The 16,005-nt window shown below is 49.8% G+C and overlaps 1 protein-coding gene and 1 pseudogene across 1 annotated transcript in view; one reads left to right on the top strand and one right to left on the bottom strand.

Moving 5' to 3' along the window:
- LOC133360679 (zinc finger protein Xfin-like) overlaps window positions 1-16,005 on the top strand; it is a 265,251-nt pseudogene that overhangs the window by 42,130 nt on the left and 207,116 nt on the right.
- Window positions 1-16,005, bottom strand: part of LOC133360850 (mucin-2-like) — a 106,803-nt gene that overhangs the window by 31,951 nt on the left and 58,847 nt on the right. Inside the window, exons 26-37 of the mRNA XM_061579752.1 lie at window positions 14,828-15,067; window positions 12,810-12,966; window positions 11,261-11,389; window positions 10,409-10,556; window positions 9,771-9,808; window positions 6,371-8,577; window positions 5,138-5,315; window positions 3,418-3,665; window positions 2,467-2,650; window positions 1,762-1,978; window positions 1,366-1,544; window positions 148-220 (exon numbers count right to left, since the gene is read on the bottom strand). Of these exons, the coding sequence (XP_061435736.1) occupies window positions 148-220; window positions 1,366-1,544; window positions 1,762-1,978; window positions 2,467-2,650; window positions 3,418-3,665; window positions 5,138-5,315; window positions 6,371-8,577; window positions 9,771-9,808; window positions 10,409-10,556; window positions 11,261-11,389; window positions 12,810-12,966; window positions 14,828-15,067 (3,998 nt within the window). The remainder of the gene's footprint in view (window positions 1-147; window positions 221-1,365; window positions 1,545-1,761; window positions 1,979-2,466; window positions 2,651-3,417; window positions 3,666-5,137; window positions 5,316-6,370; window positions 8,578-9,770; window positions 9,809-10,408; window positions 10,557-11,260; window positions 11,390-12,809; window positions 12,967-14,827; window positions 15,068-16,005) is intronic.

Here is a 16,005-nt window from a genome sequence, read left to right as displayed (position 1 = left end):
TGCAAACTTTCTCGCCTAACAATTCTCTGGTGTGGGTTCATGTGGGAAGGAAGGAATGTTGGGGATTGCTATTGGCTCGGGCTTAGAAGGTAGGAGATCAGAGGGAGAGTGGTGATGAGGGAGGTGGGGTGGATGCGATTGTATCACCTGCTGACACCGCACACTTTGGAAATCTTGGCCTCGCACGGCTTGTAGACCATGTTGCCAGGGCACTTGAACGCTGCAATAGTCCAACAAACATCCATGCCGGCGTTAGCAGAAATGTCGTCAATGTCGCTGCTACCGGTCAGCGCTCAACATTCAGAAATTGGTCTTTGGGTTATTTCCTTTCCAACTAGTTCATGCCATCATGAGTGGAGCACTTGTTCAGGGGATACTTTAGGTTTTTAAATAGTTTATTCCAATTTGTTCAGAATGCGGTCTATACCGTATGATTTTTTAACATTGTTTATGAACCGCAATCTCTTCCTTGCTGAGCAGTTACCTCAAACACAACATTTTCTCTGAGAAGCAATGGGTGGGAGACATGTTATGGATAATATATAAATGTATAATGCGCATTCCATCTGAGGATACCAATGTGCAATGCATGAAAATCAGGAAACAAAAATTTTATCAGGGGCCACCGACCAAACTAAAGAGGTAAGGCTCAGTTTAAAGAGATGGGGTTTTCAAAGCACACTTGAATATATCTACCGACTCTGCCTGATTTCAAGTGGCAAGGGATTCCATAACTAGGGTGCCATGCTAACAAAAGCCCCATCACCAAAAGAGCACAACTTAGACCTGGGAGTAAGATAAGACAACGTCGATCATTTTAAAAAAAATGATCATAGTGATGTGAAGCAGGCCAGCCTCATGTACTGCTTACAGAAAGTTGGCCAGACATTTTGGCACTCGGAACAAGGTGCCAATGACACTACCCTAAAAGGGGAAAAAACAACCAAAACATGACAGCCAACGTCTTCTTGGTTCTTTCGGTAAAGTCTAACCCAGCAGCTTAAATATACGCTGCCAAGCCTGGTGGTGCTCATTCAGATGCTGTCTTTCCGACAGACCTGTTCTTCACCTGAGGACGGCTGCTTGCGTTGTGGCCGAAACGTCGTGAGAATTATTTTATTATGTTTTATTTTTATTATTTTATTATTTCCCTTCTATGTGACTTTGCCGAAAGAACCAAGAAGATGAATCCCTGCTGCAGTCACGAAAGCTTTAAATCGAAATGTAACTCACTCTTTGTTGTTGTTGTTGTTGTCGTATCCTCAAATCTTGTAACTCAATTTTAACCCACTTCCCAATGTGGTATCGACATGACAGCCAACGGTTTAGGAAATGCCCCCCCCCCCCCCCCCGGGCACAACTCACGGCAATGTCCGCGGGACAGCGACCTCCAGTCGACGCACTTCCCCACGCGACCGCACTCCGCCGCGGCCGTCTGCGCGCTGGAGCAGTCGATCTCTGTGCGGTTCACGACGCAGTGGTCGAACTTGCAGCCCTCGTGGTACCCGCTCAGGTCCACGTCGTCCTTGCACGACTTCAGGTTCCTAGCCGAGGGGGGAGGAGGAGGAGGTGGAGGCGATTGAGATGGGTCAATGACAATGCCTCCCAGGAAACAATGTGGTACCCTACCCGTACCCGGCCGGGTATGGGTAGGGTACGGGTCTGGCGGGTACGGGTACGGGTACCCGTTTGCGACCCTGGTGCGGCCGGGCACGGGTACGGGTAAGGAATCAAAACCCGTTTGCGACCTCTGTGTCTTACTCGAGGATGAGTGTGTCGCAGATCTTGGCTTCCTTGCAGTCCGAGGGCGGTGGCGGCGGCGGCGTGCAGTCGGTGCCGGGCGGCAGGTCGGGCCTCGCGCACTGCGACCGCCCGTTGCTGATGAGCCAGTCCTGCGCCGTCTTCAAGCAGCACTTGGCGATGCGCGCCACCCCGTCCCGCCCGGCGCAGTCGTCCCCGACGTTGTTGTTGCACATCCCTGAGGAGGTGGGGGTCGACGGATTAGCGCGGTGGAGGGCAGCAGAGTTGTTTGTGCTCGGGGTAGATTCAACTCGACGTCGGTATTGGCTCGGCGAAGCCAACCTCTTTGTCCAGTCTGCCATACTGTCTCAACTGGGATTGGTTCTACCTTGCTCCGGCTTCAACGCTGCTAAACCTGAAGTCATCCTCTCCGATGTGATTTCGGGTTGTGCCCCATGTCGTTTGCCATGATATCTAGCCACGTGGCGAATTGCCCGATGATGCTGGATGCAATTACCAGCGAAACGTCGCGCTACTCAAATTGTAAATGTTGTGGTTTCACGCTTCAACACACCGGTGGGCTAAAGCAGTGAACTATTTGTCTTTTGTCAACGTGACACTTTTTTACTGATTGGCTGTGTCGGGTGGTGGAGGGTTACGACACATTTCTACACCATCACCGTCTACACCGTCTACACCGTCTACACCGTCACCGTCCCCACGTACCGCACTGTCCCTCCGTGTTGTCTCCGAACAGCTCCCTGGGCACGTCGATGAGGAAGCCCAGGCCGTTGAACTGGATCTTGACGCGGATGTCGGCGATCACCACGAAGTCGTCCGTCTTCACCGACGTCACCTGGAAGCCCTTGTCGGTGAACGGAGCCTTCTTCGTCTGCCCGTTCAGCTGGATCTGTGGTTGAGATTCGCGCGGAGACGCCCGTGACGTTATTCGAAAAAATGCAGGCAAAGGAGAGGCTTCCTAACGTCCGAAAGAAAGATATCATCATGCCCCAAAGAGAGATTTCCTCACATGTTTGTGTGAGCTCAGTTTTGTACTTGAGAGCTCATTAGAGTCTGTAATCAATTAAACTTTATTCAATATCACGCCATTCACAATAGATTAGTCACAGGGCGCTGCACAACGTAAGGCATTGAGCTGCAGAACATTACAGCTCATCCAATGTTTGATGTCAGAAAAGCTAAATGGAGACTAGGCTCTAAGAAAAGCTGTCTCGGGTGTGGACCAATCAACTTCAAGGACAGTGCATATCATTATCATCATCAGAGTTGTTTCTTTTTGTTTGCATTTTGACTGCTTGTGTTGTGGTTATTGCAAACATGATGCCTTGTATAAAGGTGTCAGTTTTGTACCAGTTGAAAGGGTAAAAACCTACTACTACTTTTTAAAGAGCCTTCATTATCACCGACCTCCCCGTCAGCTCAGATGTACAACTGAGCATCATATGAACGACAAGACATCCCGTGCTCATGTATCAAAGATGGAAGTGTGCAGTATGTCGATGCCGAAAAGTAACAGGCCTTACGCAGAACCCCGGGGGTTACTCCACATGAACATTTTTTGTTTAGGCGAGCCTTGACCACAAAGACGTGAACGCTACCAGACAGACCCGATGTGTTTCACGTCACACGAGACGTGACGTAGCGCGCGGCGCTGACCTTTCGCAGGGCGAAGTCGACCTCGGAGGCGAGGCCGACACGCAGCTCGTTGCCCTTGTAGACGATGATGAGCGTGCGGGGGCACGACACGTGGTTGCGAGCGTCGCAGTCGAAGAAGTCGGCGCTGATGGAGAGGTCATAGGTCTTCTGCTTCTCCTGCAGCAGCACGTAGCTGCACGGGTCCAGCACGGAGAACTTCGCTCCGTCGAACGTGCGCATGTGGGGGTCTCCGAAGCCCGTGCAGAGGCCTGCGTGGTGTAGAGAGGACAAAAGCTCATGCTGACCAGTTCCTTAAAAAAAATGTATCGGAGGCGGCAGAAGGCAGCAGTCAGTGGCTCTGGATGAAGAGGAAAGACCCCAGCTGGGCCCCGAAGTGAGAGGGCCAGGAGGTATGCGGTCAACAATGCTTGACTCAGGGAGGAGGACGCCCCTGCCATGCATAGTCCCATGGGATGTTGGCTATCAACAACAAGGCAACTCCTATGGACTAATTGGGAATGGGACGCAAGCGTAGGATTGATCACCCTAACGCTGGCCGCCTTTGGGGAGGGTGTATAGTATGAAAGGCCGAAACACCCTAGGAACCAAAGGTACACTACTGACGATGCGCTCCCCAAATTTCACCAGGCTCACTGTTCATGAACTCTTGGGAGTGCTTGCACAAAGGATAGTAACATCTCATCCTGTGTTCTTGGAATGAACATAATTCGTCTTTTATATTAAATCTCTTCCTACCATTCGGCCCACTGTTCCAACACAACTGCAGATATCTGATTTCTCTGTTCTCTGAGTTCCCACAATCAGACGTTGCTTTGTTGATTGTGCTCGTTCCAAACCAACCTTATCGCAACACGAGCGGTCGTCATCGAAACGTCATAGTTTTAGATATTTTCTTTGAACCTATCTACGTGACTTTACCGAAAGACCCAAAGAATATGAATTCCTTCGGTCACGAAAGCTTCAAGTCGAGATTTAACTCATTCCCCCTTGTTCAGTGGACATGCCGCACAACACGTTTGCGATCGACAGGAGTAAAGTTGGACTTACGGACAAATCGACTTGCGAACAGACCTTTGAAGCCTAACTCGTTCGTAAGTAGAGGTAGTAGTCCCTGTATCTATATACGTTTACGTGTGTAATGTGAGGATATATCCGGCTCACTGACGTATCACAACTCGTCATGATGATTGGCTCTGCCGGTCCTGGTTTATAGCCAATGGGGGGAAGCCTAGGGGCGTGGCCCTGACGTAATGGAAAGGTGACAGCTGTAAGTAGAGGATTGGTTCTGCTGGCTTTGGCCTCAGCCAATGGGGAGACAAGTCAGGGGCGTGGTCCCGGGAGCCTACGATGGAGTCTGGAAGATTCCATGGAGGCTAACCAGGATTGGTGGAAACGTACCACGTGACCCGGGTATTAAATAGGGGTGGAGACGAACGACACGTGGTCAGAACGGGAACGAACGGTGGAAGGGGCCACGCGTGAGCGGGGCTCCGGGTTGCCACGTGGTCCAGGCTGCCACGTGGTCCAGGTTGCCACGTGGTCCAGGTTGCCACGTGGCAGTGCGTCTCTCTCTGTCTATCTGTCCCTCTCACGCTGCCTGTCAGCAGCGTGAAGGAAAGCTGTAATGCAAGTTGAATAAAAGACCGGATTCCAGAAGTCGCCTCAACGACCTTTATTACACGCGTGTGTGTGTGGATCTTCTCTCGTTAGCCCCACTCACAGTCGCATTCCCAGTGGGAGCAGCAGCCGTCGGCGTTGAGCACGCTCACGGCTTTACGTCCAGAGACGCACGTGGGCGGAGGCAGCACCACACAGGGCCTCTTCACCATGTTCACCACTGAGCCGAAGCCTACGCACGTGGCCACCATGCAGTTGGGAGCATCCCACGACTCTCCACGCTGAGGATGGGGTGGGGGGGGGAAGAGGGGGTGGCACGAACACAGTCACTGGGTCAGCACCGATGCTACAAAGTCCTCCCTGAGTCCTCACCAGGGAGTTTGGTAATACATTTACGTCATTTATTTAGAAAATTCGGTCACAGTTCCTATGATCATTGTTTCATTGCTTTTATGGCTTTATTTTGGTGATTTTCGAAAAGTGTTTTGGTTTGGCCATGTTTGTGTTGTTGTAGTACAGAGACTGATGGCCTTGATCTAAGTTGTCTTGAGGTTGTTGTTGTTTGACTTGCATCCCACTGGGATTTTTGCACACAGTTTTGGTGTGTACGGTGCTTTTTCTGCAATATTTTGCTGTCTTTTCTTGGATTTTCTGTTTGCACTCAGTCACATATTCACTTTAAGATGTTTTTTGTTCATGTTTTAGTTTTTTTGTTTGTTGCGGTTGCACCCGATTCAAGAGCCGAATTGCTCACAGGTCTAGACCTAATAAATGAAACTTGAAACTTGAAACCATCTCTGACCGCCCTGCACAAGCCGGTTGCATCACGACGTGCCAGAATCAAGTCAGCCTCATTCCTCATTTCACAATTAGACCATCAGTTTTGGCCGGTCTGCTTTCATTTGTGAGCGACTTGTTTACCTGTTTTCTATCTTGCTGTTATGTTGGGGTTTGATTGTATTTCTTGTTGATAAAATTCGCTGACCCAATGCCCCAGGCTGGACATCTGTGAAAGAGCTTCATGGCTCATAGGATGGATCCCTCCTCCAGTCAAAATAAAGGTTCTGATTCAGCGAGAAAGATTCTGATTTCGCACCATGCCCAGAGTAAAAAGCCACTAGTCACGATACTCGTAATGATGAACTAAATCTGCCCATAAAATTCGCTCTATCGTGTTCACGATAAATATTTACGTTACAAAAACGTGCCGTCACTCGTCGTGAATAATGCCCGTCTTGTTTCCCCTCCTGTCATCCTCCGACACGAACTGGCGTCACACGCATTGGGGTTACACGGAAAACAATCGGGGTGTGTGGAGAGAGGGTCAGGGGCTTGCCTTTCGTGGTGGGCTCAGAGCACTGCAGTCGTTGCTCTGAGTTGTTGATGCCGTGGTAGTCAACTTGGGTGGAGGCTTGGTGGGCGACACTTTTGTAGTCCGTGGTGGTGGCGGCGGTGGTGGTAAATGTGGTGTTGGTTTAGGTGGTTTTTCAGTGGGTTGATTTTTAGTCGTCTTCACGTGTGGCGGTTTCGTGGGTGACACTTTAGTCGTCTCTTGTTTTGGTGGTGGTGTCTTTTCTCCTGAAGATGGCGGTGGTGTCTTTTCTCCTGACGATGGCGGTGGTGTCTTTTCTCCTGACGATGGTGGTGGTGTCTTTTCTCCTGATGATGGCGGTGGTGTCTTTTCTCCTGATGATGGCGGTGGTGTCTTTTCACCTGATGATGGCGGTGGTGTCTTTTCACCTGATGATGGCGGTGGTGTCTTTTCACCTGATGATGGCGGTGGTGTCTTTTCTCCTGACGATGGCGGTGGTGTCTTTTCTCCTGATGATGGCGGTGGTGTCTTTTCTCCTGATGATGGCGGTGGTGTCTTTTCACCTGATGATGGCGGTGGTGTCTTTTCACCTGATGATGGCGGTGGTGTCTTTTCACCTGATGATGGCGGTGGTGTCTTTTCTCCTGATGATGGCGGTGGTGTCTTTTCTCCTGATGATGGCGGTGGTGTCTTTTCTCCTGATGATGGCGGTGGTGTCTTTTCTCCTGATGATGGCGGTGGTGTCTTTTCTCCTGATGATGGCGGTGGTGTCTTTTCTCCTGATGATGGCGGTGGTGTCTTTTCTCCTGATGATGGAGGTGGTGTCTTTTCACCTGATGATGGCGGTGGTGTCTTTTCTCCTGATGATGGCGGTGGTGTCTTTTCTCCTGATGATGGCGGTGGTGTCTTTTCTCCTGATGATGGAGGTGGTGTCTTTTCTCCTGATGATGGAGGTGGTGTTTTTTCACCTGATGATGGCGGTGGTGTCTTTTCACCTGATGATGGCGGTGGTGTCTTTTCTCCTGATGATGGAGGTGGTGTCTTTTCACCTGATGATGGCGGTGGTGTCTTTTCACCTGACGATGGCGGTGGTGTCTTTTCTCCTGATGATGGCGGTGGTGTCTTTTCTCCTGAAGATGGCGGTGGTGTCTTTTCTCCTGATGATGGCGGTGGTGTCTTTTCTCCTGATGATGGCGGTGGTGTCTTTTCACCTGACGATGGCGGTGGTGTCTTTTCTCCTGATGATGGCGGTGGTGTCTTTTCTCCTGATGATGGAGGTGGTGTCTTTTCACCTGATGATGGCGGTGGTGTCTTTTCACCTGACGATGGCGGTGGTGTCTTTTCTCCTGATGATGGCGGTGGTGTCTTTTCTCCTGATGATGGCGGTGGTGTCTTTTCTCCTGATGATGGCGGTGGTGTCTTTTCTCCTGAAGATGGAGGTGGTGTCTTTTCTCCTGATGATGGAGGTGGTGTCTTTTCTCCTGATGATGGCGGTGGTGTCTTTTCTCCTGATGATGGCGGTGGTGTCTTTTCTCCTGATGATGGCGGTCGTGTCTTTTCTCCTGATGATGGAGGTGGTGTCTTTTCTCCTGATGATGGCGGTGGTGTCTTTTCTCCTGATGATGGCGGTGGTGTCTTTTCTCCTGATGATGGCGGTGGTGTTTTTTCTCCTGATGATGGAGGTGGTGTCTTTTCTCCTGATGATGGTGGTGGTGTCTTTTCACCTGATGATGGCGGTGGTGTCTTTTCACCTGACGATGGCGGTGGTGTCTTTTCTCCTGATGATGGCGGTGGTGTCTTTTCTCCTGATGATGGCGGTGGTGTCTTTTCTCCTGATGATGGCGGTGGTGTCTTTTCTCCTGATGATGGCGGTGGTGTCTTTTCTCCTGATGATGGCGGTGGTGTCTTTTCTCCTGATGATGGCGGTGGTGTCTTTTCTCCTGATGATGGTGGTGATGTCTTTACTTCTGGCGGTGGAGGCGGTGTGTTTTCCGGCGGCTTAACCTCCGTCACTTTCACGGGAGGCTCAAGGGTTGAGAAAATCACCGGCCTCGTCATCGGTGTTGTTAGGATGATGGAGGTTGGCGCGGAAGTGGCTATGCAGTACTGGTTGTAGTCCACGTGGCCACCGGGGGTACACAATGTGAGGTACGTGCAGACTCCAACGCTGTCCGTTTCGTTCGCGATTACTCCTCCCAGGTCGTACAACTGTCCATCGTAACAGCAGCCGGCTGAATGATAAAACAACGACAGCAGTCCAGTAAGCTCGGGGCCAGCGGTGTGCGTGCATTGTCACGCGATCAGGTGCAGATTCACGCGAAAGCTGGGAATATGAACACCCGCGAGGCAAGGAGGAACACAGAGAATCTTTCCCACTGCAGGAAGGAGACCCCCTGTGACCGTGGGGTGGATGCCGCAAGGACTTAGATGAAGATGGCGGGGAGAAAGGATAGAGAGGCGAAATCCAGGAGGTTGGAGGCTACTACTGGACAGGGACAACCAAGGAAACGAATAAATGAAAATATAATTTCGAGGCTTTTTCCCCAGCAGTGTATGTATGTACGTTGAACTTCCATAGTAGAGATTTTCTTTGGGGGTTGGATCGCGTAGATATGAATGTGTCGTTAAACCCACCAGCACCCGACACAGCCAACTAGTAAGGTTTGTCACGTAAACACAACATGCCAATTTGCTACAAGTACAGCACTAACCGGCTTGTTGGAGAGCAAATCCACAACGTGTGCACAGCTGTGCTCGTGACGAATTGGCGTGTTCCGTTGATGTGACAAACCTTACTAATTGGCTGTCGGGTGGTGGTGGTGGGTTAAACGACACATTGATATTTACGCGATCTAACCCATAAAAAAACGATATTATGACTTATATTGGTCGCGGAAGCCTATATTCTATAATGTTGAACTTCATTTCACAGTTTTTCTTCGATTTAAAGCTTTCGTGACTGCAGGGATTCATCTTCTTGGTTCTATCGGTAAAGTCACATAGAACGGAAATAATACAATAATAAAAATAAAACATGATAAAATACAATTCTCACGTTGAAAATTGTATTTTATTATGTTTTGATAAAAAAATAAAACATAATAAAATACAATTCTCACGGTGAGAATTGTATTTTATAACGTAGTATTTTTTTATTATTTTTTTATTTCCCTTCTACGTGACTTTACCGAATGAACCAAGAAGAAGGTTCATTTCACAGCTTGCGTAGCCAACCGTGGCTAATCGGAGGCGTAGAGGAATGCCAACAAAAAACTAAACACAACAAGACCGTTTCAGCAGCAGACTTCAGCCAGACAGAACCAGGAAAGTTACAAACACGCGGGCCGGATTGTCTCGCTCTGCGTCTCGTTACGCAACAGCTCCCCGCATGTTTCAAGACCAAGCCCCATAGCCCGGCCCTTACCTGGTTCGGAGCAGGTCAGGTTGGCGTTCTCGCACGTGCTGTAGGGAAACAGAACAAGCACGGGGCCGTCACTCAGTGGTGCGTCCTTTGGGGCCGTCCATAAATGACGTCACGCGATTTTGGACGATTTTTGACCCCCCCTCTCCCCCCCACCCGTTCGTCACACGGCGTCACAAAAAGTCAGACCCCCCGCTCAAATATGACGTCACAAAGCTCTGCCCCCCCCCCCAAAAAAAAGATAAAAAATGCTTCAAATCGCTTTAAACTATTGTCATTGTAGTGCGTATTTGATGTAGCGCTGCACTCTGATGTAGGAGAAAACATCTATTACAAAGTCTGTTTGCATAGACCACAATACCTGCAGCCATAATGCAAACAAAAAACATAACTCTGATAATATATGCACAACATGACTCCTTGTAAAAAAAGGTGTCAGTTTTGTTGCCAGATAGAAGGGTAAAAAAACAATTATCATATTTTTTTCACTGGCAAATGAGGTTCCAATGACACAATTATATTTAAGCGATCTGATCCAAACCCCCCTCCCCCCCTTTACTGTTAAATAAAATGGAGGCTCTAGAATTGGTGTTGTCACAACTTCTCCTGCGCGTTGACAATGACGGCCTTGGTAAACTCACCAGATTTGGCAGGTCTCCGACAGAGTGATCTCTCCACCGGCTGGAATTTCTTGGTCTCCGAAGAAGCAGCTGCATTCCTCTTTGCGCACACAGCGCATCGTGTTCTCATCCAGGTACGGTGACTCGGACGGGCAGTGCGGGAAGCATCCTGTGTTAAAACACAGATATCGTGAGCACATTCTGTGTTAAAACACGGATATCGTGAGTATCCTGTGTTAAAACACGGATATCGTGAGTACATCCCGTGTTAAAACACGGACATCGTGAGTGTATCCTGTGTTAAAACACAGACATTGTGAGTGCATCCTGTGTTAAAACACGGATATCGTGAGTATCCTGTGTTAAAACACAGATATCGTGAGCACATCCTGTGTTAAAACACAGATATCGTGAGTGTATTCTGTGTTAAAACACAGACATCGTGAGTGCATCCTGTGTTAAAACACGGATATCGTGAGTATCCTGTGTTAAAACACGGATATCGTGAGTACATCCCGTGTTAAAACACGGACATCGTGAGTGTATCCTGTGTTAAAACACAGACATTGTGAGTGCATCCTGTGTTAAAACACGGATATCGTGAGTATCCTGTGTTAAAACACAGATATCGTGAGCACATCCTGTGTTAAAACACAGATATCGTGAGTGTATTCGGTGTTAAAACACAGACATCGTGAGCGCATCCTGTGTTAAAACACGGATATCGTGAGACGTGATGCATCATTGGCCTGGTGTTTGACGGTGTCCTCACGCTGTTGATGGCTACACCCGTCTCCCCTGAGGAAGAACATCAAGGTGAGAAAAGAAGGTGCGATTCTGCCGTGCGGCCCTAGTGAGTGCCCAGCGACGCACCTTCCATGGCGGGCAGGGGGATGGCGCCGGCCTGCGCCCGCTCCTTGCAGGTGAGCGGCAGGTTCCCGCACGGGCTGTAGTGCCACGTGCAGTCGCCGTCGTCCTGGTCGAAGAAGTCGCAGAACACCGCTGCAAGGGGAAGAGCGCACGGGAGGGAAGTACCGCACGTTGGATCTGCCTCCAGTGCACAAGAGTCGGACCGATTGGACATAGAAGCTGGCCTGATGATGAAAATGAAAAAAACACTAAAAACACTAAAACCCCCCAAAAAACGAAAAAAACCTAAAAAACTGTAAAAACCGAAAAAAACTAAAAAACACTAAAAACCGAAAAACCATAAACACTAAAAAACTGAAGAAATACTCAAAAACTCAAAAAACTGAAATTTTACCCAAAAACCACTAAAAATCGAAAAAACCCCCAAAAACACTAAAAACTGAAAAAATACCTCGAAACCAAAAAAATGAAAAAATACCCCAAAACAACTAAAACCCGAATAAATACCCAAAAGACACCAAAAACCGAAATAAAAACCATAAAGCACTAAAAAACGAAAAAACACCAAAAACCGAAAAAAAAACAAAAAGCTAAAAACCGATGACGTGGGCAGTGACGGGGAAGAAACCGGCAACTATTTGGACGGGCATATGGAGAATGGGCAACAACAGGAACATTGCGAGTGTTGCTGTGGTTCGGAAAAATGGATGATACCTTGAAGAGAGAAAGACTTTTAACAGAGAATGGATTGAGGACATCGACCTAAGAGATCGGTGCCAGGAAGATGTGGCCACTACTTGAGCCATATTGGCACAAGACGGAGAATAGAAACACATGGCGAAGTGTGCAGTGGACACCAATGGGCCCAAGGCTCACAACGATGATGATGATGATGTGCTGAGTAGCTGCGAGCGACTTGCTCCGAGGAAAGTTGCTCAACGATCGAAACTTAACGTGACTCCACAAGCAAGGCACTTAACGAGTCAAAGCGTCACCATTGGAACCTCATTTGTCAGTAAAAAATATGATAATTGTTTTTTTTACCCTTCTATCTGGCAACAAAACTGACACCTTTTTTACAAGGAGTCATGTTTGCATAGACCACAATACCTGCAGTCATAATGCAAACAAAAAACATAACTCTGATAATGATATGCACTGTCCTTGGTGCTTTCGGTAAAGTCATCACGTAGAAGGGAAATAATAAAATAATCAAAATAAAACATAATAAAATACAATTCTCACGACATTTCGGCCGCAACGCAAGCAGCCGTCCTCAGGTGAAGAACAGGTCTGTCTTCTCAACAGACCTATTCTTGCCAGTAAAAAATATGACAGACCTATTCTTCACCTGAGGACGGCTGCTTGCGTTGTGGCCGAAACGTCGTGAGAATTATCGTATTATGTTTTATTTTTATTATTTTATTATTTCCCTTCTACGTGATGACTTTACCGAAAGAACCAAAAAGATGATTCCACAGTAACGTCGGTGCCAAGAGCCGGCAGCACCGCCCGGCGCTAACCGGACGCGGTTGGGGTCGCGTCCACTCACGGCAGCGGTCGGGCGTCCTCCACTTGACGCAGATGCCGGCCTCGTTGCAGGCCTGGGCGTAGGACGCCACGGCGGTGCAGAAGCACTCGCAATCGCCGCCCGAGTCGCAGGCGCACGAGTCGCGCACGCACGCCTCGAAGAAGGGAGCGCGGTCCACCTGGTGGGGTCAGGGTGAGAGGTAGATACGGGGTCATTGTTAGAGATGGGGTGAGGGTTAGAGGCTGGGTGAGCGTTAGAGACTGGGTGAGGGTTAGAGGCTGGGTCAGGATTAGAGACTGGGTCAGGGTTAGAGACTGGGTGAGGGTTAGAGACTGGGTCAGGGTTAGAGACTGGGTGAGGGTTAGAGACTGGGTGAGGGTTAGAGGCTGGGTGAGGGTTAGAGGCTGGGTAAGGGTTAGAGACTGGGTCAGGGTTAGAGACTGGGTGAGGGTTAGAGGCTGGGTGAGGGTTAGAGGCTGGGTGAGGGTTAGAGGCTGGGTGAGGGTTAGAGGCTGGGTCAGGATTAGAGACTGGGTCAGGGTTAGAGACTGGGTGAGGGTTAGAGACTGGGTGAGGGTTAGAGACTGGGTGAGGGTTAGAGGCTGGGTGAGGGTTAGAGGCTGGGTCAGGATTAGAGACTGGGTGAGGGTTAGAGGCTGGGTGAGGGTTAGAGACTGGGTGAGGGTTAGAGACTGGGTCAGGGTTAGATGCTGGGTGAGGGTTAGAGGCTGGGTCAGGATTAGAGACTGGGTCAGGGTTAGAGACTGGGTGAGGGTTAGAGACTGGGTCAGGGTTAGAGACTGGGTGAGGGTTAGAGACTGGGTGAGGGTTAGAGGCAGGGTGAGGTTTAGAGACTGGGTGAGTGTTAGAGACTGGGTGAGGGTTAGAGACTGGGTGAGGGTTAGAGGCAGGGTGAGGTTTAGAGACTGGGTCAGGGTTAGAGACTGGGTGAGGGTGAGAGACTGGGTGAGGGTTAGAGACTGGGTGAGGGTTAGAGGCTGGGTGAGGGTTAGAGACTGGGTGAGGGTTAGAGACTGGGTGAGGGTTAGAGGCAGGGTGAGGTTTAGAGACTGGGTCAGGGTTAGAGACTGGGTGAGGGTGAGAGACTGGGTGAGGGTTAGAGACTGGGTGAGGGTTAGAGGCTGGGTGAGGGTTAGAGACTGGGTGAGGGTTAGAGACTGGGTGAGGGTTAGAGACTGGGTGAGGGTTAGAGACTGGGTGAGGGTTAGAGACTGGGTGAGGGTTAGAGACTGGGTGAGGGTTAGAGGCTGGGTGAGGGTTAGAGACTGGGTGAGGGTTAGAGACTGGGTGAGGGTTAGAGGCTGGGTGAGGGTTAGAGACTGGGTGAGGGTTAGAGACTGGGTGAGGGTTAGAGGCTGGGTGAGGGTTAGAGACTGGGTGAGGGTTAGAGACTGGGTGAGGGTTAGAGGCTGGGTGAGGATAGAGGCTGGGTGAGGGTTAGAGAATGGGTGAGGGTTAGAGACTGGGTGAGGGTTAAAGACTGGGTGAGGTTAGAGGCTGGGTGAGGGTTAGAGACTGGGTGAGGGTTAGAGACTGGGTGAGGGTTAGAGGCAGGGTGAGTGTTAGAGGCTGGGTGAGGGTTAGAGGCAGGGTGAGGGTTAGAGACTGGGTGAGGGTTAGAGATTGGGTGAGGGTTAGAGACTGGGTGAGGGTTAGAGACTGGGTGAGGGTTAGAGACTGGGTGAGGGTTAGAGACTGGGTGAGGGTTAGAGGCAGGGTGAGTGTTAGAGGCTGGGTGAGGGTTAGAGACTGGGTGAGGGTTAGAGACTGGGTGAGGGTTAGAGACTGGGTCAGGGTTAGAGGCTGGGTGAGGGTTTGAGACTGGGTGAGGGTTAGAGACTGGGTGAGGGTTAAAGACTGGGTGAGGGTTATAGACTGGGTGAGGGTTAGAGACTGGGTGAGGGTTAGAGACTGGGTGAGGGTTAGAGACTGGGTGAGGGTTAGAGACTGGGTGAGGGTTAGAGACGGTCAACAAGAGTTCGACTGCGGGAGCAGCAGGTGGCCCGCGCGTCCCGTACGTGGCTGTGGCAGTCTTGGAAGATGTCGCTCTGCAGGATGTTGCACTTGCGCTGCGCCCAGGCGAGGCGGTAGTGGTTGCTGGCGCACGGCTGAGCGTCGTCCGTCACGGTGCTGCACGACTCCTTGCTCTTCCAGCTGTTGCCGAAGTCGATGGCGCTCGCCACGGAGGAGCCTCCGCGCGTCGTGAAGTCGTCACGAACGTCGCCGTTGAAGTTGCCGCACAGGCCGCACACCTTGCCCTGGGGAGCGAGCGCAACCACGCAGAAGCAGAACAATTGTCAGTGCCCCGCACGCCTTGCCCTGGGGAGCGAGCGCAACCACGCAGAGGCAGAGCCATCGTCAATGCACCGCATGCCTCACCTCGGGGTGCCCAGCATGGCTATGAGATGTTAACTGCTGGATCTCCGCTCTGTTTTAAAGAATTACCTGCTGGATTTCCTTTCTGTTTCAAAGAACAAATTTGACCTAAGGTCTTCGCTCATTTACCAGCTTCACATTCCCTATTGCCCCCAGGGTCTGGAATGCTATTTCCAATAAACTGCAACTTGAATCACTACCTATGAGATCTTTACTCAAAACTGCTCAAAACTGCTCTGCGTTGTGGCCGAAACGTCGTGAGAATTGTATTTTATTATGTTTTATTTTTATTATTTTATTATTTCCCTTCTACGTGGTGACTTTACCGAAAGAACCAATCAGATCAACGTGACTTTACCGAAAATTAAGTTTCGTTTAATGGCATCGTCCTCATCATCATCACGGAGACGACATATACCGTCGACCCCATTTATGTTTGCAGTTTCATCGGTAAGGCAACTGTCACTTAGCAAAAGCCTCGGCGGAAAAAGTTTTGAATCATCTTGTGAATCCAAGAGGGCATCCTGGCAATACCGTACAATAGTTTATGCTTCAAAATTAACTCGGTGCAGCAGTTTCTTAATACTCTGTAATTGGTACCATTTGAGTCCAACATTTATTTGTTTATTGATCTTCCAGGCTACGTTCCTGCAGCGGATGAGATGGGCGAGATCTGGGTTAAACCACGAAGCCTGATTTCCCTTAACTCTGAACGTATTCCGTGGAGTGTGTTTGTTTAGCGATGGGCAGATTTGTCTTTCTAAACAAGTGACCTCGAGATATCCAAAGTGGAGATCGCAGGCAAGACCTTGATGACCAA

This window comes from Lethenteron reissneri, chromosome 69 (assembly GCF_015708825.2).
Source record: "Lethenteron reissneri isolate LAM-NWPU_2019-01 chromosome 69, ASM1570882v1, whole genome shotgun sequence".
Classification (NCBI taxonomy): Eukaryota; Metazoa; Chordata; class Hyperoartia; order Petromyzontiformes; family Petromyzontidae; genus Lethenteron; species Lethenteron reissneri.
The sequence above is the reverse complement of the archived record's forward strand: the minus strand, read 5'-3'. Positions and strand labels throughout refer to the sequence as shown.